The sequence below is a fragment of the Rhinolophus ferrumequinum genome, chromosome 11, assembly GCF_004115265.2.
Source record: "Rhinolophus ferrumequinum isolate MPI-CBG mRhiFer1 chromosome 11, mRhiFer1_v1.p, whole genome shotgun sequence".
In the NCBI taxonomy this organism is placed as follows: domain Eukaryota; kingdom Metazoa; phylum Chordata; class Mammalia; order Chiroptera; family Rhinolophidae; genus Rhinolophus; species Rhinolophus ferrumequinum.
The window spans coordinates 88,202,174-88,228,787 of record NC_046294.1 but is presented as its reverse complement, the minus strand read 5'-3'; the positions used below and the strand labels follow the sequence as shown (position 1 = coordinate 88,228,787).

The 26,614-nt window shown below is 55.1% G+C and overlaps 1 protein-coding gene and 1 pseudogene across 7 annotated transcripts in view; one reads left to right on the top strand and one right to left on the bottom strand.

Annotated features, from left to right (window-relative positions):
- The first annotated feature begins 8,237 nt into the window (after window positions 1–8,237).
- The window catches only part of BCL9L (BCL9 like), a 28,532-nt gene continuing 10,155 nt past the window's right edge, over window positions 8,238–26,614 (top strand). Inside the window, exons 1-5 of one of the 7 annotated variants that reach the window (XM_033118973.1) lie at window positions 8,238–8,935; window positions 22,726–22,973; window positions 23,866–23,967; window positions 25,230–25,615; window positions 26,295–26,414. In XM_033118973.1, the coding sequence (XP_032974864.1) occupies window positions 22,738–22,973; window positions 23,866–23,967; window positions 25,230–25,615; window positions 26,295–26,414 (844 nt within the window). In that variant the 5' untranslated portion in view covers window positions 8,238–8,935; window positions 22,726–22,737. Of the gene's footprint in view, window positions 8,936–15,056; window positions 15,116–22,725; window positions 22,974–23,865; window positions 23,968–23,998; window positions 24,429–25,229; window positions 25,616–26,294; window positions 26,415–26,614 lie in introns of those variants that run through there. The other 6 variants (XM_033118975.1, XM_033118974.1, XM_033118976.1 and 3 more) reach the window with 6 other exon arrangements.
- On the bottom strand, window positions 8,963–11,233 carry LOC117029792 (uncharacterized; annotated as a pseudogene).

Sequence of the window (26,614 nt, the reverse complement as noted above, 5' to 3'; positions counted from 1 at the left end):
GAGAATTTGAACTAGGAAGTTGGTCTTTCAGACCCTTTCCCACCAAAATCTGTGATTCCTCCTGCTTTTGCTCTTTGTGTGTCCCTCACCAAGCCCTCTGTGCTCCCTGTAACTGAGGTCAGTTTCCTCTTTCTCCACCTGGTCTGCCTGAGGATGCAATCCATGTCTTTTAATTATTTATCACCTTTTATTGTTCTTAAATTGTCCCCATCTTATGAACTCCTTTAGGGCAGGTGCCTTGTTGTTACAGGATAAAAACTTATTAATCATTTACTGTTCTCAGCCTCCCTCTGTCCCGCCTCCTCTCAACCCCAAGATAATTTTATCTTTCACCTGTTGTTGGCACTCTTGTCTTGGGTTGTTCAGTTCCAGGGCTTCTGTAATACAGAACTGGGAGAATAGGAGGTGAGAGATAATACTAGAGAGGCAGGAAATGGGCAACTTTCTTGTGTGTTAGGGAGAATCTGGATAATGGGTGAAGGAAAAAGGAAAATGAAACTTGAAAGGCTAAGACAATCCACATAATAAGATGACAGTGGGCAAAGAGAGAAAGAAAAGCTCTGTTGACTACAGAGGACAGACAAGCAGAGAGTGACTCAACTGCTGCAGTGTAGCAGAATAGAAGAGAAAGAGAATTTTAATAAGAGGCACTGCAGGTTATGAATTGGGTCACCCTCAAGAGATACAAGTAAAAATCGGGATTCCTTTTTTTTTTTTGAAAGTTTTTTTTTTGTTGTTGTTTAATTAGGGAAAGGGAACAGGACTTTATTGGGGAACAATTTGTATTTCCAGGACTTTATTGGGGGAACAGTGTGTTTTTTCCCAGAACCCATCAGCTCCAAGTCAAGTTGTTGTCCTTTCAATCTTAGTTGCGGAGGGTACAGCTCAGCTCCAAGTCCAGTTGCTGTTTTTCAATCTAGTTGCAGCCCACCATCCCTTGTGGGAGTCCAACCAGCAATCTCGTTGTTGAGAGGACGCACTCTAACCAACTGCGCCATCCAGCCACCCAGGAGCTCAGGGGCAGCTCAGCAGCAGCTCCTTGTCTTCACTCTAGTTGCAGACGGTGCAGCTCACTGGCACATCTGGGAATCGAACCTGCAACCCTGTTGCTCAGAGCTTGTGCTCTAACCAACTGAGCTATCCGGCTGCCCCAGGATTCCTTTTTGAAATTATTTTTTTGATATTTGGTATTTGGGTTGTGGGACCCCAGAATATATTCAGGTTACATATCCTGTAACTTTCACAGGATATGGTGCCAGCATATAGGTGCCCCATTAAGCAACACCCCAGTCCCTGCTGACAGAGCAGATGTGGTTCTCAGGCTGCTGGGACCCTGCAAAAAGCCAGAAATATTAAGTTTTTCCCCTTACCTCAGAGTTGTATCTCTTAAAAACACTTCAAGTTACAAATGCCATAGGAGTGAGAATTGGTTAAGGGTCTTGACAGATGGAAAAAATGAAGCCCAGGGAAGTTAATCAACTTGCTCAAAGTCACAGAGCAGGTTTTAGGACTGGCTGGGACTAGGAATCTGTCTGACCCAGGGTTTTGTCCACAGTCCAGGGATGCCTTTTTAGATTGGGCCAGATAGCCACGTGCATATAAATAGGGTTATGATGAGAGAGAACAGGGGCGCCTGGAAGACGGGGGAATCTGACCATCCCTTCCTCTGTTCAGAGCTGTACCAGATGAGGAGGCCAAGCCTGCCTTCCCAGACCTTACGGCTTCATAAGGAAGTGAGCCAGATACAGGAAGAAGTCCAACGGAAAGTTGGAAGCAAGTGAGGCAATGGTGTGGTGGAAAGAGTCTGGACTGGGAATTAGGAGACCTGGGCACCTCTTGCAACTGTCGCTCACCAGCCATATAATTTTAGGCAATTTCCTTTCACCACTATGGGTCTCCGTTTCCTCACCAATGAACATTCTATCTCTTAAAAATAAAAGCTCTATATGTAGTGTTACATATCAGAGCAAATTAATGCAGTAACTAAGTCTATTCTGTGAGTGCTGTCCAATGCTTGCCCCTCCCAGCACAATCTCAGAAAGGCTCTTGACTTCAGTTGATGGCAAGAGTTAAATATTCCCAAGACTCAGAACTGCCAGGTAACTTGGGCACTGAAGAGAAGGAGGTGACTTTTGCCTCTTTCTCTGGAGCCTTGCCTCTGATAGCCTCTCCCGGGCTAGTGAACTCTGCCCTCCTTCCCCAAGAAAACCAGAGCTAAGTGAATATTTTTCTCTTAACAAAACAAGCCTGCTATTTAATCTATCTAATATCTTCCTGATAAAGAAGAGCCTGGAGATAAACTCACCAAACCCTCTTGTTTTACATTTGAAGTCACTAAGGCCCAGAGAGAGCGTGACTAGGCCAAGGTCACATTTTCTTGACGCAGGCCAGTCTACTTTCTTTTGGAATTTGGAGAGTTTGTTAGAAATGGGTTGTTCAAGAATGCAGCCTTAAAGCCCTTTCATAACATCTGGTCAAGATCCCTATCTGGGATCCTGTTCTATCTTTAGAGCTCCAGTGAGATGTACAGTGCTTGGATAGAACCACACCTTAGGCTGGAATAAGTCTCAGCTCAGATGTTGTTCCCTGCAGGAAACTTTCTTAGACTCCCAAGCCCAGGATAGATGTCTCTCCAAAGTGCTCCCCAAGCCCTCATGACAGTGAATTGAAATTGCCCATTCACTTGTCTGTGCCCCAACTAGACTGTAGGTTCTGTGATGGCTTCAGATCTGTCTTGTTTACCGACATATATCTTTTGTCTAATCCAGTGCACAGCATATAGTAGGTCCTCGATAAATAGTTATTGAATGAATAAGTAGGTGGGGTTGATCAGAGAAAGAGTCCTGGAGGAAAAGGCAAGTGTTAATTCTGACATCACAGCCGACAAGGAGGACAGGATTGTCCCTGGTTGGGTGAACTGCCTGTGCCAAAGGAAGTCTTAGAGGAAAAAAAGGAAATGGGGAGACGGAGGGAAGTCACTGGAGAGAGAGAGAGAGAGAGAGAGAGAGAGAGAGAGAGAGAGAGAGAGAGAGAAAGAGAGAGAGAGAGAGATGAACCCTTCAAGATTGTGGCCTTTGCTAACCTAGGAGGGCTTCTGGGTAGAGGGGAGAAATAGTCTCAGCCCTGCTGGGGTTAAGAGAAAGTGGTTGTGAGCATCTAAAATCCTTCAAGTGCCTTTTTATGGAGAGAAACCCAGAGGGCAGCTTGGGTGGAGGGGAAGGAAGCTGACAGAATAGCTGGTAGGAGCTTTGAAGCCTGGCTAGAGATTTGAATTTCGCTGGGGTCTGGAGGAAATGGGAGTTCTGGGAAGGCCTGGGGCACAGAAAGAAAAGGTGAGGGGCAGCTTCTTCTACTGACCCACCATTAGGTTGAGACCTTGGGAGGACAGGGCCAAAGTGTACTGTTTTTCCTTTTCCTCTTCCAGGTTTCTGAGCACCTGGGACCCACTAGTAGAGTCCCCTAGGGCAAGGATCTGGAAGTGGCTGAGGCAGCCTGCTGAGTGGGGATAACATGGCAGGGATTGTGGGAGTTCCCTCATTCCATCAGCCTATCCAGAGGAGCCTCTTTCCCACCGAAGATGCAGTTCCTGTAGGAGTACTCAAGCTGTTTCCAAAGTCCTTTACCAATCTCCACCTGAGCTCGCTTTTGCCAGACTGCTAAGCCAGCTCTGGCCACCAGGGGGCAAAAAGGCAGCCGGTCGGGCAATCTCCCTCCGACGCAAACCTGAGGGCCTAGATGGGCGGTGCCTCACCTGGCTCTAGAGCCTGGTAGCTCAGTTAACTCTATCCTGCCCGGTCTGAGGTACTTCCTTCAGGCAGTCATTCAAAGTATAATTGGGGAGCAAATCTGATGGAGGGGGTGTTGCAGAGGAGAGGGGCTAGCGTGGAGGTGAAGTTAGGGTTTCCAATCACTCAGGCCCATGTTCTAGCTGGAGCTGGGGGAGAATAACGTTACCTGCCTCCGTCGGGTAGCACCCCCCACCATGGGTGAAGGAGGCCTCTGGTGGCAAGAGAGGCAAGGGTTGTGGTTACCTCAGCTGGACCTCACAGGCTGGACGCTGAGAATGCTGAAGCAGCCACAGAACCCAGACTTCCGGGTTCCCTGCAGCCTTCTATCATTCTGGACCCTTTGCAACAAACTAGTAATTCGGGTGGTGGTGGGAGGGTGTCCACAGAGTGAAGGGAGACACAGAAGGTTGGGAAGGGGGAATGGTAGACAGTTACGATTTGGCAAGAGAGTGGACTGGATTACGCAGCTCTCGGGTGCCGGGTTTTGTGTGTCGCTCCTCGAGTACTAGGCAGCCTTCCAGAGAGCTCCCACCAGCCCAACTTCCGAGATTGCGTTCCGGGTCACAAGGTGTTAAACTGTGGGTGGGAGTGGGGTCGAGAATCCCTCCCTTTTTCCCTCCCTCACAGCGTCACCACCTCGGCGCCCACCAGACTGGCACTTAAGGAGTTAAGTCTGCCCGCAATCTTCAAGACTAGTGCCGGGGAGGGGGTGGAGGAGGAGGGAGCGGGGGTCGAAAAGGAGAAGGGGAAAGCAGACTGCAGGGAGACAGCGCCAGGAACCCTCTCCCCAGGGACCTGGCCCCGGGTCCCCAGCCCCAAAAGAGGCCCTGCCCTCCCCAGGGTCGTGCTCTCTTCCCCAGCCCTGCCCCCGCCCTCCAGCTTCGCGTCCCTAGGAGGGTGGGCTGCAAGATTTCCAGCCAAGCCTTGGCTGCCTGCTCAGTTTTTCCAAACCCTCCAGTCTGGGAAGGCGGGAGCCCTGTCAGGATAAGAGTCCCTCCCCCACTGACCCTGCCGGCCCTCTCTCCCAGCCTCCTCTTTCCAGATCCCGCATCTTTTCCAAACTTCTTTCCGTTTCCGACCCTGGCCCCTGCGCCCCCTATCCCCATCTCTATTAGCTCCCAAGTTCCAAGTTCAGGTTGGAGGGGCCAGGTGGGTCCCACAATCCTGGAGAGGTGCTGGTAAAACCATTCGCTGGGCGACCCTGCGACTTGCTGGGCGCCAGTCCGACTCCCAGCCAGGCGCCTACTCCATCCCGGGACGTGACCCCGCGGCCACCAGGAAAGGTAGCTCAGGATTCTCCTGCCCCGGGATGGAGGCGGTGCAGGAGGCACCAATGGAGCTGGGTAGCAGGCTCTGTGCAGCTGGTGCCAGGGCCAGGGCAGGCTTCAAGGAGGAGCAAAGCGTTCCGAGCGCTGGCACGGTTCTGTCCAGCAGGTCTATTATATAATAATCACCATCTATCAGGAAGCCAGGCAACTGGAGTAAGTGGGGAAGCCAGGATGCCCGGAAGGTCCTCCTCCAGGCCCTGGAGGGTGTTTTCCCAAGCTGGGGCTGTGGGAGCAGCCCAGAAGTGAAATGTTGTGGGGGTCGAGGGGCTAGGAAGGGGCGTCTGGCAGTCCCGCGGGCGATCCCGCAAATCCCGCCCCCAGAACTCGGACTGACAGTGCCCGCAGCCAACGATTGAAGTCACTGTGGAGCTCAAAGTTAACCCTTTCTTGGGTCCTTAGTTGCTTTAGTGGATAGAGTCCTTTTCCAGGAACCGAATATCTTCCAGTCCTGAATCCCTCCCCCCTTCACGAGGTCAGTGGGGACTACCAGCTAGAGAATCCTTTCTTCCTAGTCACTGCAGGAACTAATCTCAAATAATCAGCAGTCCTAGCGCCCCCGCCCAGCCCCCCACAGTCCAAAAGTAGATTGTATCACAATATGTGGTTGTGTGTACACCCTGTGATTTTAGGCCCGGGTGGCGTTGGCACACTCATACTGCGCTATAAACAGACACCCTCATACATCTGTACCCATGCCAGCACTTTCACCGACACTCGCTGACACACCTGTGACACACACACAGAACACACGGTGGTTCCCCGGGTTCGCCAGTAGAGGGAGCCGCTGATTCCATCAACCAGCCGTCGGCCTCTCTCTGCCTCTCCTCGCTCAGTCCAGGGTTCCACCCTGAACTCTTGGCTGCCGGACGTTCAGCTCTGCATCCCGACCTGGAACCTGCGCTGGGGGAATGAGTCACAGCCCCACCCAGGGGAGGGCTGTACACTGCTGCTCCACAGGACTTGCCGAATATTACTTGAACTTACTGTGTACCACATTTAAGAGACCCCTTGCAACACAGTCATCACTCACCCCCACAAACATTGTGTTCTGGACCTAGTAGGAACTGGGCATTGTGCCAAATGGGTCATAACAAGCTCATATGGCTTATCATGTATGTAGTGGGAGACTGATCCACGTAAATCCACCCTTCCTTATAACAAGCATCCTGTTTGAGAAATGGCCCTCTTGCCTTGTAGCTCTCATATTATACCTACAGGGCCCTGGAGAGGGGAGAGAAAATTAAACCCTACTTCGATGGGTTAGGTACTATCCTAGGCCCTGGGATCTTTCACTCACCCTCTCTGGGCTTCAGTTTTCTTTTCCTTTAAGTGGGAATAATATCTAGCTTTCGTAGGATTATGATGAGTGAAACCCTTAACACAGCTCAGTGTTTGGCATAGCAGTTAGTAGGTACTTAGGGAAGTTTCATTGAGTGGAATAAAGCATGATCAAGAAATAATGTGTACTGTGAGAAATAAACGTATGTTGTATAAAAATAATAATAATAAAAAAAGAAATAATGTGTATGGGGGCAGCCGGATGGCTCAGTTGGTTGGAGCTTTAGCTCTTAACAAGGTTGCCAGTTCAGTTACTGCATAGGATGGTGGGCTGCGCCCCTTGCCACTCGGATTGAGGACAGCTGCTGGACTTGGGGCTGAGCTGCGCCCTCCACAACTGGATTGAAGGACAATGACTTGGAGCTGATGGGCCCTGGAGAAACACACTGTTCTCCAATACCCCCCAATTCAAGAAAAAAAAAAGAAATAATGTGTATGAAAATGCTTTGCAAATTGTGATGCTAGGCACCCATGGGGATTATTATGTTATCTTCTTTCAGAGTTTGTCCCCCTTTTCCTGTGCCTCCCCAGACCTGGCCCAGTGCCCAGCTGCTGGCATCATCTGCCCATCAAGTGAATATTTATTGTAAGCCCTACTATGACCCCAGCACTTGAGTGCTGTGGGGAATAGAAGGGCATGGTCTGGGTCCACAAGGATCTTTTGGAGATTATATGTATATATTCTCAGACACATATATGTGTATATATATATGTGTGTGTGTGTGAAAAACAAGAGAAAACATATAAGTAGGTACCCAGTTGGATGCATAGATGTAATAGGTGGTCATAAGAGAAGGACACACATGGAGGTAGATGGGGGCTGGAGCTCTCTGGGGACCATCTGTGAGGAGGGATGGGAAGCGAGCAGAGGAATCAAATAATAGCAGGAGCAAACAGGCTTGCCAATCCTCTTGCCTTCTGAAACAGTCAATACTTATTGCTTGTTGGTATTAATTCTGGGTGGATGGGGACAGTGGGATACAGGGAATGTGCCTCAGGATAAGGATAATCAAATTCTAGTCCTGAGCTCACCACTTTTTGGTTGTGTAGCCCTGAATAACTCCTTAATTAGTGTAAATCCCAGTTTCCTCACTAGTGTAATGGGGCCATAGCATCTTTCTCAGGAGTTTGTGGTAAACATTGAAATAACATGTGATATGTTTTAAAAAGTGCTTTACAATTTCTTTTTCATTGCATCTACTCCCATGTAGGGTCTTGTGTGTGAGAGTTCTTTGGAGAAGACAAAGATTTCACTTCCACAAACATTTTCTTAGCATCCACTTTGTGCTGAGAATTGAGATGGAAAAAATCACTCTATGTCCTCAAGAACTTCATGGTCTACTAGGAAAGAGAGATCAATAAAGGAGATGCTCAGTGCAAAATGAATGTGGGTGGGTACAATGAAGAGGGGACCCAGGTGTGTGTGTGTGTGTGTGTGTGTGTGTGTGTGTGTGTGTGTGTGCGCGCGCTGGGGGTTGAGGGAGCCGAGGGAAGCCGCTCCTTCCAATCAGTGTAGACAGGAGCGTAGGGTAGGTTGTCAAACCACACCCTAGCCTTGGAAGTTGTAGGCGCGTTTCCTCCCCAGTTGGGAATGGGGAGGAGAGAAGGGTAGGAGCCCTCTCCCTACCTCTAGGCCAACCTGCCTCCCCGCTAGCCCGCCGGGCGCCTTACCGAGTCAGACCGCTGGGAGGCTGGGGGAGCCGGGTTGGGCGAGGAGGAGAGAGAGATGGGGGAGCTCTTATTTTGACAGGGGCCTCTCCGGGCTCTGGTATGAAGGCAGAAGGAGGCTGCCAGAGAGCCCCGATGCTTTTTCAGGCTGGGGAGAGGAGCCCAGTCGAGAGGCGAGCAAGGCTCCGGCAGCGCAGGGGAGCCCAGGGAGGCGGTGGCGTACGGCGGAGCCAGTGGCCGGACATGCCCCGGACTCGGGGCTGCTTCACCACCGCCGCCGCCCGGAGCCAGCCGGCCCGACGCCCGCACGCCTGGGTCCCTCGGCGCCGCGCCACCCGGGGGCTGCGACCCGGACCCTCCGCGTCCGACCAACAATAAGCGCCCAGACAGCCCCCTCCCCTCCCCGCGCCCGCCGTCCCTGCGGGCCTCGGGGAAAGTGAAAGGAGGAGGCGAAGCAAGGAAGGAAGGAAGGAAGGGAGGAGGAGCAGGAGCCCGAGCCTTGAGGTTCGGGGCTGAGACCCCAGCCCCGAGCCCGGGGCCGGGAGGGTGTGAGCGCTCTTCCGCCGCTGCCCGGCGTCCACGACCATGCTCCGCGTTTGGGAGGCAGGAACCTAGGCGCCCAGCGATCCCCGGATACTCTCTCCCCGGCCGGGCTGATTGAGATCAAGGCGTCCAGGATCAAAAGATCACCGCCTGCCCGCCCCGCTCCGTACCACCAACTGGCGAGCAGGAGGACCCTAATCCACCCACCGACCCTGACCTGGTCATGGCGTCCACCTCCGGCCTGGCTTGAGGACCCCCGACCCCCGCGAGGTGAGGGGTGAGCTGGGGCTAGAGGCGAAAGTCATGCCAAGCCAGCAGAGTCGCGAGGAGGGAGATCCAGTTCGAATTGGGGAGGAGAAACATTAGTCTGATTGTCTCTTGCCCTCTGTTACGTACCCCGAGCTGTTTAAGGGGTGGGGGCGCTCCCAGGGTTAGGGAGGTTACTTTTGGGCCCCCAAACAGATTAGCAGCCCCAGAGCACAGTGGGGAGGGCTTAGGGGCAGACGGGGGACCCTGCCACCCTAGCGCAGAGAACAAGGCCGGCCTTGGGCCAGCTGGAGCAGCAACCCTGCCCTGGGGGCTTCTGGGAGATGTAGTCCCCCTCCCAGGCTCACCAACCCGTTGGGTCTCAGCACCCCAGCACCCCTCCCCTAGCTGATGGGAGACTCCAGAGGAGGTGCATTGGGATTGGGGATTGCTGGGTCACCCTCTGACCCCAAGTACTGCCTAGGAGCAGCAGGGCTGTAACTGGAAGAGTCTCCCCAGCCAAGGATTCTTAGTGGTGTGGGTTTGGCTTGGGGGGTGGAGGGGTGGGGCAGTCACACAGTTCCTTAGAGGTGTACCTGCTCTGCTAAGGAAAGGTGGCCCCTGCCTTGGTTCTAAGGAGCCCTTGTGGGAAGGTTATAGGGGAAGAGAAGTGAGGCTTAGGGCTTCTTGCTTGGCTGGGGTATGTTCTATCTCAGGGCTGCGGAATTTGGTTTCAGCAGAGACTGAGGTCTACTCTCCTCTTCTCCCTCCTGGGGGCTGAGAAGGAGAGTGTCCCTCACAGTCTGGGAATCTGGAGAGTGTCTCTATGGAACAGTAAAGCCAGGATCAGCTTCTGTCTGTCTGTCCAGCTTCCTTCCTTCCGGGTTTTCTGACACCCCCGTACCCTCTTCTTTCTGTGTGTCTGCTGCTTGGGGTGTGTGTCTGTGTCTGGGGTGGGGGAGCCTTTGCTGCAGGGAAGAAAAGTGTTGCTCTGGGAGAGGTGAGCTGGGCATATGATTGAGCCCTGGGATAGGGGCTTGGAGGCCCCTTGATCTTTGGCCTTGTTTTCCTGTCTTACCTAGGAAAGCTGTCTTCCCACTACCTGCTGTAACCCTGATGATGCCTCTAGGCAGCTCTCCAAAGGAGACCTCCAGGGTGGATGGGCTTTCATTCCACTCCCCTTGTTCTCCCTTCTCCTCAGCCTTTCCAGGGAGCAGCCACTTCTGTGCCAGGGCTGCCTGGCTCCTCTGTTGCCCCCCAGCACAGGCTTGTCTGCCTTCTCTGGGTCAGGACTGTGATTTCATGGCTCTAAGGGAAGAGCATGTTTAGGCCCTATCTTTCCGGTGTCAGCTCTGAGGTGCCTGCTGATAGAAGCCTCAGGACAGAGTGAGGATGGCAAGGAAGATGAGTGGTTGGCAGAATCTGGTGCCAGGAAGGAAGTTGCTGCCTCCCCCAGGTGATCAGACTCCTTGGCCTTGGAGAAGAACCAGGCTTGAAGGCCAGCCTTCTGACCACCTCCCTTCAGTTTTCTGCTTACCTGTGCTGCTCCTAAGTGGGGTGGGGTAGGGGTTAATGTTGTAAAGTGTGCTGTTGAGGGGTAACTGATCCAGCGTAACTCTTGTGCTTGGGGTAGCAGGGGGCCCATGGCTAGAGATGGATTCTGGAGGTCCATATGGAGGCTTTAATCCTGGGGTTGAGAGTCAAGGTGGGAAGAGATTATAGAGTCCTGGAGAAGGATCCGTGGTCCACAGAAGTCTGGGACTAGCACAACAGTGGTAATGTGGGACCTAGTGAACTTGCTTACTGAATCTGTGTTGCGCACCCATGACTGTTTGGGTAGTTCCCGCCTCCCATCTTCTGGGTACTTGGGTTAAGCAGGAGCCCTGGGCTAGGGACTCAATTTCCATGAACAGGCAGGGGTAGCCTTCTGGGCAGAGGCCTAGTGGGTGGCAATGTCGATTCAGCAAGGGCTGGAATGTCTGAGCACCTGCTTTAGATTAAAGGAGATGCCTGAAAAGGGGGGCTGCCTGCCTGTGGGGGGAGTCGCTGGGATGGGGCTCCATGGAGCCCAGGAGTGGGGTAGAACGAAAGGACCAGGGTTGCAGGCAGCAGCAGCTCTAGCAGGAGTGTAGGGGGCCAGCAGTCACCCAGTTCTGCAGCCCTTCCTCCAGGGAGTCTGAGACGACGGGAGCTGGGGGTACCCCTACACTGCTTCTGGCACCACAGGCTGAAATTTTGTTCCAGTGGCTGGGGGCTGTGGGGAGGTAGGGCATCTGAGTGTCCCAAGTCCTGCAGGACTGTAAGAGGCCTGAAAGAGGTGGGGGGCACTTTGAGGTTCTTGTTACCCTGATGCCATGTTTACTCTGCCCGAGCCTTCTTGGTTGCTCATAGTGAGGTACCACAAGAACCTGGGCACCCAAAGGTGACAGGAGCCCTGGGCACTGCCCAGGTGCTGACCTAGGGGGAAGGGGCAGAGAGGGGTGGCAGCGTGGGAAAGTGGGCAGCCATGGGAGCCAAGCGGGTACAGGCTGGGTGCCGCGGGCAGGGAGCCTCTGCCAGGCCCGCTCTCCCTGGGTGGGGCTGGCTGTTCCAGGGACTGGCTCGACCTGTTGAGCACCTGGCTGCTGTAGCTTGGCATCTGTGCCCCTGCCTGCCAGCCCCACCAGCTGCCCACCCATAGGCTGTACCCCAGGGATCTGAGGAAAGGAGGCCCTGCCTGGCCACGGGGCCAGGAGGGGGCTGGTAGAGGCTCATCCTGGGGGTGCTGAGCTTCCCCACGTCCTGTCCTCTAACTACCAGATTTGGGGCTGGAGCCAGTTGGAGGACCAAGTAGCCAAGTAGCTAGGAGTTGTAGAGGCCAGGGAAAGAAGGCCACAGCACTAGAGCTCCTGAGGTGCTGCATGTCACTTGGATGGGAGGCTCTGAAGGCAGTAGCGTGGAGTTACAGCCTGGAGTTTCCTCTGCTGGGTGCCAGGGCCAGGCCTCCAGAGCCCCACCCCCAGCCTGGCCTGAACTCCCCTCCCTGGGAGAGAACTGCCACTGCCAACTTTCCCGGGAGGCTGGGGGAGGGGCAGTCAGGGCATTCTGCTGCTCTGGGAGTAGAGGGGTAACTTCCTGGGTGTGGGGGTATTTTGCATCACCTCAGTTTTTCCAAGGCCTCCCCTCATGGAGAAGAGGGAAGTTCTGGGGTTCTCAGGTAGCTCTCCCTCACCCTGTGGAAAATCCCTGACCCCTGCGGGCCCTTGCTCACCCCGTTCCCATGACCTCTAACCCCCTAGTTTTAGGCCCACCTTGGGGCCCTGCTAGCCGGTGGGTGAGGGGAGCCAGGGTGCCACTCTCTAGGGGAGAAGGTAGTCACCATGGCCTATGACTGGGGATAGGGGCTGGCCTCCCCTGCCTTCTTTGCCAGTCAGTGGCAAAAGCGGAGAGCTTTCCTTTGCCTCCTTCCTACCCCAGGCGCTCCCTGCTTGGCCCTGGGAGCCTACACTCCTAACTTTGGTGTCTCTTCTACTCTCCCCTTCCCCAGGGGTGGGACTCCCTCTGTCTAAACCCCTCCTCCAATGGGCTGGTGGCTCTGCGCTGGCTTGTCTTCCCCCCCTCATTCTCCACCCACCAGCCTCTACTGGGAATGGCCCTGGATCCAGCATTTCGAAACCAGGATTGTTTTGAAATCCCTGAGTATTTCTCCACCCCCTCTGACTGCCTTGCTCCTCACTAGCCCATAACTTAGTCCTCTAACCTGACTTCACACTGCGCGTTGCCTGGGTGTGTGAGCACAGGGCCATGTGCTTACTACTGTGTGTGTGCATGTGTATCCCAGTGTACGCGTATTGTCTATCAGCAATTCTGTGTATTGACTTATGCCTTTTATTTCCTGAGCTCTCCTAGGCCTTTTCTATGAGTATGAAAGCTTCTAAGTCCTGAAGGAGCCATTCTTGGGGAGTTTGGGATAATTTTTAGGAGGTATCTTCTTGGATGTGTGTCTTTGGGAGTTGATTCTGTTGATCTCTTACTTGCACGTGTCTGGGAGTATCTGAGGAGTATGTGTGCCTGGGGTTGTGTCTCTTTGATGAATGTATGTGCACACACATGCTTGTGCTCTGCTTCTGTTCCGGCCTCTCTCTTCCCTGGGAACATGTCTAGGGTGTGTAGTCACACGTCTTTTTGAAGCTCCCTGGGACATGGAGTCCTCTGTCCTTTGATAGGGAGCTTTCTGGAGTGGGGCCAAGCCTTCTGGCAGTTCTGTGGTCCTTACAGCAAAAGTGGTAGAGTGGGGAGACTTTGGGAAAAAGTGTCCCCAGGGCTGGGCTGTCTTCCTCTGCCTCTCCCAGACACCCAGCACCTTGAGGGATCCCAATACCACCCTCTTGTCCTGATGATACAGTGGTGGCTGTCATAGGGAAGCCCAGTGCTCTAAAGGAAAGGGCTGGGGAAAGTTAACCTTCCACCCCTGGGGTTACTTGCTTCACTGGGTATAAGAAACAGCCAGCCACATCGGACTTGGAAGCTTGGTGGCTAATTTAAGTTTCAGATATTTGACTTTTCTAGCTAGGGGCAGACAGTAAAACAAGAATTAGATACTCATATTTTCAGCCTGAGCAGAAAAACAGAGGGGTCAAATCCTAAGGGGCTGGTGTGCCACCCCAGAAATGTGAAGCGTTTGGGATGGGGCCAGCTGCCATTATAGCCTTGATCCTGGGAAGTCGGTTTTTGATGTTTAATCTCATTCCTTCCTTCTGCAGTTAGACAGTGTTCTCCAGGAGGGGAAGTTGCCAGGTGTCCCCCCCCACCCCACCCCAAGCAAGGGTGGTGATGACAGCAGAGTTATGTCTGCATGGGACGTGGGCAATGGGACCCCCGATACCTCACCATGACTCAATTTGCCGTCCTGGGATCTCAAGCTATAATTGAATGCTTTTCTCTAGAAGCACTTGTGGCAAATCAGTGAGGAAGAAGAAGGCTGGGGCAGGGGCTGTTTGTAAAAGTCATGGGCCTGTGGAGATAGCAGCAGGAGGTGGGCCAAAGTATAAGCTGTCCCTTTTACTGCTGCCTTCCCCGTGGCCTCTGGTCCTAGGATGAAGTGGGAGGAAGGGTGGGGTAGAGGCACAGGTTGGTACAGTGCTCAGTGACCCGGCATGGGAAGGGCCTTGGCAAGGAATTTTCAGTTTGTTTCTCAATCTCTGTCTCTGAGACACGTACACACACGTCACTGCAGACACCTTCAGGAGATGAGCCCAGAAAAGTCACTGAGGGGTAGGACAGGGCAGTACCAGATGGGGCAATGTGGAACCAGCCTTATTCTGGCAGACATCCTGTGATTGCCCCCTAGAACTAGAGGTTGAGCCCAGCCAAGGTCCTCTCCCCAACTCCCCCATCCTGGGCCTCTGAGCAACACAGGCTGGAGAGGGTTAAGTCTGGTTGGCAGGGCCACCCCCCCCCCCACCAGGGCTGTGAGAGAGAGAGGGAGGGGTGGTTAGCAGCTTGCTCTAGTTGGCTTCTCTCCCAGAATTCTTTGGAAAAGAACTCCCCTTTGACCCCCAGTACAAACTGAGCCCAGCCACCAGCCACCCTCCTGCCTGCCTGTGGGAGCTTCACCCAGCCCCCTCCTATTGAACTGCTACGCCTGATTCTCTTAACCCGGGCCCTCCGAACCAGTTCTGGTCCCCTTTGCAGCTTTTTCCGGGGACAAGGATTGTAGCCAAGGAGACTACACAGGGACATGGGATCCACACAATTCTTTTCCCTGACATAGGATTACCCTGGGGGTGATTGGTGCTGGAAGCTAGGGTCCTCAGGCCTCCGCATCCATACCTCGCCCCAGGTCCTCAGGCCAGGGAGTCCTCTGTCTGCCCCATCCCGCTCCCTGTGAGGCATCTTCCAGTGCTCCTTTCCTGCTTCCAGGATGGGGAGGGGGAGAGGTGTGTGTGGTGTGGCAGCTGGTCTGGCCTGGCTCCTAGCCAATCCACTGAAGTCCTGGAGGGGGCGGGGTGTCCCAGTAGCTCAGAGACTTCCTGGAGTTGCAGGCTGAGTGTATGTGTGTACATGTTTATTTGGTGTGCGTGTTGGGGGTGGGACTGGGGTTATGGGAGGAGCAGGAGCACAGATTCCTGGCCTGGGGCTTCTAGCTCTGATCCTCTCTCCACAGGGAGCCCCCATCCCAGACCACACCCTTGAGCCTGAGCCCAGACACACACTATCCCTGAGGTGAGAGGTCATCTGCTGGTGTGTGTGTCCTCGCAGCCTCCTTGTTGATGTCTGTCTGCCATGGCCTCCTGCTTCGCTTTTTTTCTTGGGCTCCCTCCTCCTGGCTTTCTGCCCGCACTTCTCCTTCAATTCTCCTCCCCCCAGAGGAGCGGGGGCCAACAGTCTTGCAACCTGGGACCTGGTAGGGAGTGGGGCGAAGTCAGGGTGGGAAGGGTTAAAGCAGCCACTCCGGCAAAAGTCCCAGCCATCTTGTTAGCTGGATCCTTTTCCTGGGGTGAGAGGTGGGGAGCTCCAGCCCAATCACCCCTGGAGGACAAGGTATGATTTCCTGGTCGTCCCAAGTCCTTGCTCCTTCTTGTTGCTGGCTTTGGCTTCGGCTGGCTGAGTCAAAACCAGGGTGGCTACCAGCCACCATAATGTGGTTTCTGCCCTGGACCCTAGAGAGATACACGTTCTCTCCCTAGAGAGATACACATTCCACCCCCCCCCTTTTCCTCCCTCTCTCCCCTCCTCCCTTACTTAGCAACAACTCCCTGAATTCACAACAAACAGGCCTGTAGGCTCCTGGTCTGACTAGGAAAAGCTGGAGAAAGCTGCAGACGAAGAGGAGGGACTTCTGGAGTGTTCTCAGGAGGGAGGGGCTTCTAATCCCCTAACCCTTGCTGCCAGAGGCTACTACCTCTCAGGGACCCGGAGGAAGTGGTACTGCTTCCAACTCAGGCAATGAAAAAAGTGGGGAGCAATGACAGGTGTGGCGGAGCAGGTGGTGGGGCAGGGCTTGGAGTCCACCCCACTTGACCTTTGACCTCCACCTGTGAGTGGGACGGGCAGCAGACTCCTTTCCTGCCTCTGGTCCTCCCTGAGTCGGGACTCTGTGCTGTTGTCATGGTAATTTGCCTAGCTTGTTCCCCTGATTCTCAGGGACCAGGATGGGTGAGGATCTAATGGATTGCGGGTAGGCAGGGCTGGGGGCAGTCCCAGAACTTTGCTCTTAGAGCCCCAGCCAGGCTGGGCACCTGCATTGAGAGGGTATGGACTGGTGCCCTCTCTTTCATCTCTTACCTGGGTAGGAACTGTGGCCTCTAGCTAGGACCTGGTATTCACGGTGCGTGGAGGGAGTGTGTCTGTGGAATGAGTGAATGAGACACCCATTCTTTCCTCATAGCACAGAGGGCTGCTACCAGGGTGCATCTGTATTGTGAAATGGTTTAGAGCCCAATTGCTGGAGGGTCTGGATTCAAATCCTGACTCTTCTAACTCTGGACTGTGTACCTTAAGCAAGTTACTTAACTTCCCCTTGCCTTATCTGTAAAGTAGGAATAATAGAAGTACTTCCGCATAGAGTTGTTCTGAGGATTAAATTAGATAATGCATGTGAAGCATTCAGGACAGCTTGATGTTTCAGAGTAAATGCTCAATAACGCTAGAGATCTCCTCATTATTATCGTGTTTCCCCAAAAATAAGACCTAGCCGGACAATCAGCTCTAATGCATCTTTTGGAGCAAAAATTAATAAGACCCGGTCTTATTTTACTATAATGTAAGACCCGGTATAATATAATATAATATAATATAATATAATATATATAATATAATATATATAATATAATACCGGGTATAATATAATATAATACCGCATTAGAGTTGATGATCCGGCTAGGTCTTATTTTTGGGGAAACACGATATTAGTCATAGCTCTTCACAGGAACTCTTGACCCTCCCAGGAGCTTTAGCAGGGGAAGAATTGAGGGGGGTGGGAGGAGTGTGGAGGGTTAGGAAGAGATAACCTTGCCAGCACTTCAGACTCCTAGATTCTAATAACCTTCCAGACCCACCTTCTTGCTGCCTCAGTTTCCCCAGTGTTGGTGCTGGCTGACATCTTGATTGCAAGTTTGCCAAATAGCCATGGGCCTAGAGAGGAGCCTGGGGGACTTAGGACATGTCTTCCTCCCTATGTCCCAGCACTTCTCAGAGCTGAGCCCTTCCTGCCCCAAGCTGTTAATTCAGATTAGCTTCAGCACCCTGCCCACCATCTCATCTCTTGCTGCTCTGTTCTTTCACCAGGCTGAACAAGACATTCTGCCCTTAAATGACTTAAATGGCTGCCTCCTCTCCTGGCTAAGAGGTCAGGGACCTTCCTTGGGGAGGAAAAAAATGGCAGCGTGGAGCTGTGACATGGATGGCAGCTGTTAGGCCTGCCTCAGGGCCCAGGGTCCCTTGGATTCCCTGTACCCCACCTGGGCATTTTCCCTGAGTGTGGTAGGGCAGTGCCTAGGCCTGTGATATGTATAGAAGCCCAAATGGGCATGCCTGGCACTTGCTGCACACAGATGGGCAGGGAGGAGGCATCCTGAAGTCCAGAAGAGGGGTGGGATTATATCAGCATCTGTGGTATCCAGAGGACACCCCTAGAATCCTTTCCTGGGCTGATGGGTGAGTGTGGGCAGTCTGAAAAAAGTCTGCTTCAGCCCTGTGTGCCCTGGGGAAATAGAAGAGTACTGATGACGCTCGGTGAGCAGGTCTCCTAAAGGCCCTAGGATGGGAATGTGATGGTGGAGGCGCTGAGGCTTCGGGACTTCTGGGTGAGGAGCTTGGGACTGGGCAGCGGGGATGGGATGCCCACAAGGAGGGGAGCTCTGTAGACAGGTGGTTTAAATCTTCTGGGATGTGAGTGTCCAAATTCCTGGAGAAAATTGATTAAAATGTGGCAGTGTGCCTGGGATCCCCGGGCTCCTGGGTCTGAGGCCTGGGCTTGGCTAGCGGGTACCTTCTCTGGCCTGGTACCAAGAGGAGTGGGCTGGAGCCCCTGGCTCTACTCACTGCCTCCTTCTGGGACCAGAGGGGATACCTCCCTTCCATCGGCCTGGGGTTGAGGGCTCAGAGTTGGCTTGGACCATGCCTCACTGCTGGGCTGGCCTTACTGCCTGTGCCCGGCCCCTGGGGCCTATTCCTTGGGCAGGCTGGGGCTATTTTTGGGATCGGGCTGGGGCTCTGGGCTGGTTTCAGATGTTCCAATGTGAACAGGAGAAAATGGGAACAGATGGCTGGAGGGTTCCAATCAGCGGGTCCTGCTGGGAGCATGTTATTTTTAGGGCCTTTTTAACCCTTTGGGGGCTGTGGAGCCACTTTGAGAAGGACATCCTTCTCTAGTTGAGAAAAAAACAGGTCTTCTGCTTGGACCCCTAATTTCCAGAACTGCGTGTCCCAGTTTATCTTCTTTCCCTCTTCGACCCTCCACTCTTTAAAGAGGTCCGTGGGAAGAAAGTAGGCTCCAGCTTCCTTCTAGCTCACACCCTGCAGGGAGACTGCCAAAGGGTCAGGCAGGGAGAGGGTTGCCTGGCGGACGGGATACAGGCCACTGGTGAAGGGAAATCTCCCTTTGCTTGCCTCTTTGGATTTTGAGACACAGACCTGAGGCTAAGAGAGTGGACAAAGCTCTCCGCGTTCATGCTGTGGGTGTGAGTGTTTGTCATTAAACCCAGAGATGCTCAGGGGAGTGCTAGCCAAGGGAGCTGGCCTCTGTGAGGAAGGCAGAGGGAGAGCCAAATCTTTGTACTTAGTACCATGAATGTGATGACCATGGGTCCCGTTCCCTTGGACTCCCCCAGGGCAAATATCTGGACAATGCCCACCTTTACCAAATACTATATATATGGGTTCCTGCCATTCAGGGCATAAAGAAGGGGACATCATGGCCAGAGGTGCTTTGTTGAGGATTGAATATGTCATAGGTATTCCGTCAGATAATCTCATTAATAGTATTTCCCTCTATAAATTTATCCTCATTTTGCAGAAGAGAAAACTGAGGATCAGAGGCCTGAAAGGGTGCACAAGATCCTGTAGCTCAGAAGGGGTGGGATGTGATTGGCACCCTGTCTGCCTGACTGCAAACCTAGTTCTCATTCTACTGCATCGCTCACACTGTCTGCCAGTGTTCCAACCCCAGAGGGCGGGACTGCTGGGACAGGGGCACCAGACCTCCTCAGGGAGCAAGGTTATGGAATGAGTGTGAGAAAGGAGGCTGGGGGGCAGGGGACCCTGCCTGTCATTGCTCTCACAATCCCCTAAACCCTTCTTGCCTGAGGGTGCCAGGACTGACACCAGAAACCCCATTTGGCCTTCCTGTCTTCCCTGCAGGAGGATCACAGGCATACATCCTGTCTCATCAGCCCCCACCCCCACCCTGTCCTGGCCCACATGCCCCTGCTTCCTGTAGGGTCATGGCAGTCTGAATGTCAACGTGGGCAGAGCTTGAGGGCCCTCCAGGTGCTGCTGGTGCCAAGAGTTTGGGCTAGGCAGGCGAGGTGAGGGGGCTGGGAGGGTTTCTCTGCTGCTGGCGGTACCTGGGGGAGAGAGCAGAGTAGCCAGCAGGCAGCATTGGGTGAGGTCCCGGCCCGTGGTGCACTCTGGCTGGGCTGTGCCAGCAGTCTGCCCGCACTCCACTCCCACAATGGCCCCATTGTTCCCAGCCTGCCTGGCAGTTTAAAGGAGGTTCCTAGGCCACCCTTAACCCCCATCCCCCAAACAGGGGCCAGATTAACCCCTTGAAAGACAGAGGCCAGGTAAAGGCCCACAGGTTGCTACTGTGCCCATTCCTCCCTTCTGGGAATCCAGGCTTGGGAAGTCACCTTCTACCCGTGTGTACCCAGCTGCAGGGCACCTCTAGAGACTGGGGTCTCCCACAGGGTAGGGAGTAGCACCTAGACCCTCTCTCACTCCCACTGTGATGCAGGTGCCAGGGGGCAGGAAGTGCCAATGGGATGGCAGGCGGAGACCAGATATATTTGGGCTGGTGGGGCTAATTCCAGCCACCACCGCCTGCCCTGCTGGCTCCTGAGCTCCTTTCCTTCCTGTGAAACCAGAGCTGGGTTGGGCCTAACTCAGGATTTCGGTGGATTTAAAGAGGCAACACCATCCCTGCCAGTCTGGCTTCCTCTCCCCCTCCCCAGGTAAGGTCTGGGGCAGAGAGAGGACTGGAGTGCTTCTTGCTCCTCCCTTGCCCTGGGCTAACTCCTGGCCTTTGCTCCTGTTGGGGTACCAGGCTTTTGGCACTCCTCTCTCCCAGAGCTTTGGGCGGGTGGGGTGGGCGGGGGTGGGCTGTGGTTTCCTGTGCTGGCTGTTTGTGCCTGGCCCAGAGTGCCAGCCGCCTGCCTGGGCTTCCTGCCCTGTCTTGTTTCCTTGTGCCCCCCCCACTCCCCTCCCCCCCACCCCTGTGGGAGGGAGCAGCCAGGGATTGGGCAGCGGACTGACTTTGGGGGCACCTCATTGCCAGGGCATGACTACTTCCCAAGGCCACACTGGCATGGCTGAAGGAGCCAAGTGAGGTGACTTCAGCCTTATCTAGGCAATGCCACTTGTCCCCATAACCTCCAGAGGTACAGTGGGAACCAGAATGGGTAGAATCCCCTGCAGAAACATCCTGTTCAAAGACCCCTGACTAGAAAGGTCCGGGGCCAGGAGTTTCCATGTCCCTGCAGGGCTGGGGGTTGCCTGACATTACCCTGGGGCTGCAGGTGGGGTTGGGCTGGAAACTCCCAGACAAAAATGGTTGATTTGCATGGTCTCCTTTGGCAGGAGGTGGGGGGAAGTGGGGAGAGCTGCTAGGAACCAGGGCAAGGGGAAGGCCCCCTGAGCCTGGAAGTCCCCACGTAGAGGGTCCCAGAGCAATACCTTGGTCCTTGAGCAGACTTCCTGCTAGGCTGTGAATCCTTGACCTCTTCACCTGCCTGAATCACTACCTCAGGAAGAAGTGACCTGGGTGGTAGAGGAGTTTCTAGGGACCAAGGAGTCCTGACACTCAGAAAAAGGGGGACTAGGACCTTGTTGTCTTAGGAGCTGCATCTCACTAAGCCAAAGGCCAAGGATCCCATCCTGTTGCTCCCTGCAGGGCCCTGTCCTTTCAACCATCACAGGGTGTCCTAGCAGCCCATTTCCTCTCTGAAGGTGTCTGCCCACTCCATGTGAGAGCATGGCCCCTCTAAACGGTTTTCTCACTGACTCTTGTGGGCGTGCTGGAGAACCAGAGGCTCCCAAGAGGGTGGGGTGGGGAGCTGGAAACAGGTTGTCACAGGTGTGTGAATGTCCTCTGTACTTGTGGCAGTTGTGTTGAGCAAGGAGCTGGAGGCCCTGGGCATCCATGGAAGCTTTCCTGGTATCCTGCCCCAGCCAGGGTCAGGCCCTGCTCCCCCGCCCATCCAAGTTGCACAGGAAGGGCAAAAGATCTGCTCTTTGTCTGAGCAGCCTCCTGGGTTCCATTCTCATGGGTATGCTCTTGGTCTTTCACTCAGGTGATTTGCACCTGCTGCATATTTGTGATCATGGCTCCACTCCCCACCCTATCCCTTAAGAGGGAGCCACAGCAGTGTGTTCCCAGAGCCCCATCCCTTTCCTTTCACCCATCTCAAGGGCGCCTGGACTGGTGCTGGGAAGCCCACTTCACTCATTGTTTATTTAAAAACTGCACCCACCAGGACCAGCCCTCCTGCCTTCCATCCCCTGAGGCCTCCCAGGCCTTTTCTGGGACAGTTTGTAAGGAGGAGGGGTCCCTGGGAGCTGGGCAGACTCCAGAGGGGTAAAAGGGGGGAGGTGTGAGATGGGAAAGTCCTGACTCATCCGCGCTTGACTCAGCTCGCCCAGTGGTTGGGTGGGAGCAAGGGGTGGAGCCCTAGAGGAGGGCAACTCCGGGATTCTTCTGGGGTGGAGTCTTGGCTGACTGGGGACTTTGGAGAGGACTAGTTTTCTAAACAGCGCCTTCCCAAATTATTACCGGTCCCAATATTTGAAGCTGTAAACATAGGAGGTAGTAGTGGCCCTTGCCCTGCTCCTGCACCCCACAGCTGGCTGGCCCAGTGCTTGGCATGGGGGAAGCCCACCTATCTGGTACAGGCTCAGATGAGCAGTCATGACTCAGAGGTGGAGGACACTGCAGTGTAGGGGAAACACCGCAGGAACAGGGTCTTGGTGCTGCCCGGTACTGGTCATGTGACTCAGGGACGTGTCTCTTCCTTTTTCCAGACCTGTTTCCTCATAGTGAAATGGAGATAATAAAACTACCTATCTCCTGGTAGGTGCTAGATAGTTTTGACGATTAGTGAGGTGAAGGTGGAAGCCTGAGACCTGTGTCAGCCATAGGCCTGCCCCTTAGCCCAGTGCCACCTCCAGCCCTTCTCTGCCATCTCGAAAGCCCCTGTAATGATGCAGTAGACGGGGGCTAGCAGCTTCCCAGCCAGGCCCTGGACTTTGAAACCTTCCCCTGAGGCACCTCCCTCCCGAGACCGTGCTGGAGTTAGGGAGGCCAATGTGCCCTGGGGTTAAGTTAGGGTTAGACTTACAGGGTCACAGGTGGGGCCCCTTCACCCTGAGGTCCCAGCCCAGCCTCCAGCAGCCAGGCAGGAAGCTGCGGGAGTGTGCCCCTGTGTCTGTCTGGGCCTGTCACCTGGACAAAGCTCCAGTCCCAAGACTCCTCCCCTCCCCCATCCCTTACCGGGATCGCCTGGGGGAGGTGGGGGCAGGGCAGGGGAGGGGGCGGTAGGATGAGGCTTCTGTATTTCTTTACGTCTTGTTTGTTGGTGCTGTAGCTATGGCTTTGTGTATGTTTCTCTGACTACTAGGCTCAACTTTCTATGGCTGTCTTGTGGCCGGGCCTCAGTCTTTTCATCTGTTCAATGAGTCGGCACGCGTGCTCACTCGCTGCGCTCCGGCAGCCCGTGTGTCTGCGGGCCGCAGGCTGTTTCCGTGGCTCCTGGCTTGGGCCGGCGCCTCCCGCGCCCTCCAGCACACCTCCGCCGGGTCGGCGTGGGCGCGCCTGTCGCTTCCTGGGCTCCGTGCGTGTCTTTGTTTCCCGGTCCACGTGTGAGCTGTGAGTGTGTGTGAGTCAGAGTTCGGGTACTGGTGGCTCTCGGAGACCCTGCCTGGCAGCTCCCCGCGCTAAGCCGAACCCGGGCCCCGTCGCGGGGCGCCCAGCCCTCGCGGCCCTGGACAGTGTGTCTGTCCGTGCGGCGCGTGCGGGGCCCGGAGGGGAGCTGCAGTCCTGTCCGCCTCCCGCTCTCTCGCCTGCTGGCTCGCTGGCTCGCTTGCTCTGCCTCTCTGCTCTGGCTCAGCCGAGGGGGGCGGGGTGGGGTGCTGGGGAGGGGGGCGGGGAGGGGAGGCTCCTGCATTCTTGCGGTCGGGGAGGAATCTGAGCCAGCGTTACTGGTCTCCAGAAGAGCCCAGCTGCAGCCCCGGGGCCCCGCCAGGCCTCTCGCTGCCGGTCCGGGCCTGCTGGGATGGGCACGGGCTAGGCCTCGAGCTGGGGGCGGAGCAGGGCCCCCATCCCCGGCCCCCTCCACGCAGGGGGTGCCCGGGGCGGGGTGCAGCGCGTGGGGTGGTGGTGTCGGGTGTGAGGGGTTCCCCACCCGGGGTGAGGGGCGTGCCTGGGAGCGGGAGTCCCCTAGGGAGCCAGGACAGACCTCATGGCCGCCCCACATGGGCACCTTTGCAACCTATCCTTTTAGTGCATTCTGCCTTTGCGGCCCGGGGGTGGGGGTGGGTACTTGCTAGAGACTGCAAGCTCCCTGAGGGTAAAGTGCAGGAGGACTGGGACAGGACCGGCCTCTAGAATCGAGACCCCACCTAGCAGTCCATTCTTTCCGGCCCCACCCCACCCTGTCCAGTTCCACAGTCCCAGGGCTCCTGGGTCCTCCCTTCTCCCCTCCCCTTCTTACACCCCCTCCCCAAGTCACAAGTTTTCTCTTTGGGGCTTGTTGCTGCAGTCCGTGCTCCAGTACCGAGTACCTGGCTGGGCCCTGGGCACGCACAGGGGCCGTAGCCCCACTGTGTGTGGGAGCCATGAGGATCCTGGCTAACAAGACAAGGTGTGTGGGTGTCGTGGAGGGTGGGATGTGTGTGTGGAGTGCGGGAAGGGAAGGGCCCAGTGGTGATGGGACTGAGCTGTATTGGCTTGGAGAGTGAGCTTCCCTGGGCACCTGGCTTCCAGGTCACCAGTGGGCCCAAGGGGGGTCAGAATGGGAAGGCCTGCCCAGAGGCAGGAGCCCAAAGCCTTAGTGCCAGGGCCCTGGGGACAGAGGGGAATGTCAATCAGCTAAGTCTGCTGTTCTAGTCCCTTCTAGCCCTTTCCTCTTAAAAAAGGTTTGAGCAGAACCCTTACCCCCTACCCCACTGTAGGGTCCAGTGGTGCCCTCTGGCCTTAGTCTAGCTGGGGGTGGGAGCTAGAGGGAAGGGGCTGTGCCTTCCTTCCTCCCCTTTCCCAGGAGAAGCCTGCAGACAGGGCCAGGCGGCAGCAGCAGGACAGCAGAGCTGAAATAAATCTGAGCTGGTATGGAATGAGGGGGGATAAATATCCTCTCCCGTGATGTGATCTTTCCAGCGGCTATTAATAGGTCTCCGGGGAGGGGGAGGTGGTGTGGGGAGCGGGCTGGATCTTAAAGGGCCCGCAGCTTAGGCTGCAGAAATCCTTGTCTTCGAGCTGCACTCCAGTCTGTTCCACACACCACTCCCCTCCCCCTTTCCTCCTGCTTGTGCCTGCCGGCCAGGCCTGCCTGCCAACCTTCTTCAGGCTTTCCCCCTCCTGCTCTGGGGAGCTGTCTGGACCAGTGGGTACCACTCTGGTGTGCTTTTCTCCACTTCCCCAGGGGAATGGGATTGGGGCATGAGCAGTGACCCTCAGGTCCAGTGTCCCTTCCTTGCTGGTGTTGGGACACATGGAAGTTGAGGTTTGAGACCTTGGCATATGAAGACAGCAAATCCTAGAAGAGAGGATGCTTAGGTGTTGGTCAGGTGCTAGTGGAAGTCGGGGCATTGCCATGGAGGCTTGCAGCTTGATGGATGCTGGGGCTGGGGCTGTGGGTGGATTCTGCCAATGAAAGGCCCTGGATTTTCATTTGAATTGTGGGGCTGGGGGTGGAGGGGTTTGCCCATCTTCACTCGCCAACGTGAAGGGTATCTGCCCTTGTCTGAGAAGCCATGGAAGGAGGTAGGGAATAGCTGGTGGTCTTAAGATGCTCAGCCCCTACTTCCCCTACCATTAGGTGAGGCAGGATGGGGCAATTTAAAATCAAGGCATGTTAAAAGTCCCTAGCAAGATTTAACTTTTTATGTCTCTCCCACCTTCTCCCAGGTTACCCCACCCCAGGAGGAGAGAAGCTCCAGGGAGCCCTCCACTGTCCCCCCGTGGCCACTGCCCCCCTGCCCCAGCCAAGCCAATGCACCCAGAAAATAAGTTGACCAATCATGGCAAGACAGGGAATGGTGGGGCCCAATCCCAGCACCAGAATGTGAACCAAGGACCCACCTGCAACCTGGGCTCGAAGGGCGTGGGGGCGGGGAACCATGGGGCCAAGGCCAACCAGATCTCACCCAGCAACTCAAATCTGAAGAACACCCAGGCAGGGGTGCCCCCTTTCAGCTCACTCAAAGGCAAAGTGAAGAGGGAGCGGAGCGTGTCTGTTGACTCCGGAGAGCAGCGAGAGTCTGGGACCCCATCCTTGGATTCAGAGGCCAAAGGTACCCCATTTCCTGATTCCCAAGATCCCACCATATTCCATAGTCCAACGCCCAGACTTGCTGGGAGACCATCTTTCTGTCTCCCTTGCCTAATCCTCATCCCTTGCTCCTCTCCTGCATTTATGCAGGGGCACCTTTCTCTTACCCCTGTTATACTCACCAACCTGGTTGTTCTCTCAGGATTGGTGTTGGCCAGGGTGGAGATTTATCATCCTTAGGTGCCACCCATGGAGGGGCCACACAAAGTGATGGGTTTCTGGTCAGTCTCATTCTTCTCCTGCTTTCCCACCAGAGCCCCCAGAGGGGAAGAGGGAGGTGCTCTGGGTGAGGAGCAGACCCACACATCTCAGGAACCTCCTGGTATCTGGGCTGGTGGGAGCTGCCGAGCAGGCACTGGCCTGGAAGAGTAGCAGCAGCCCCCCCCAGTCCTAATTAGAACCAGTTGTGGTTGGGGATTATGCTGTGCTTGGTGCTGGGTGGGGGAGGGGAGACGGCCGGGCGGTAGAGAAATCAGAACCAAATGGTGGTGTGGTGGGGGCCAAGGGCTGGCTAAGTGCCCACCATATCCTGGGCAGTACCCTCTGGGGTGGGGCATCTGGGAGAATGGGCCTGGATGTGGGAGGACAGGTACTCTGGACACTCACTCTGACCCTTGCCTTCCTCTGTCCTGCCTGGGCAGAGGTGGCACCCCGGAGTAAGCGACGGTGTGTGCTGGAGCGGAAGCAGCCATACAGCGGGGATGAATGGTGCTCAGGACCAGACAGCGAGGAGGAGGACAAGCCCATTGGGGCCGCCCACAGTGAGTGCTTATCAATGCCAGGGTGCTGTGGTCCATGGCTGCCCTGAGGGAGCCTCCCTCTCTTCACCTAGGGCTTTAGAAGACAACCTGAGCAAAGAGCAAGGGTCAGGTGCCCAGGCTCCTTCTCTCCTATCCCACCTCGCAGACTCTGTCCTGCTCTGCACTGTGACAGCTCTTCCCCTGCCTCCCAGGTGCTCAGT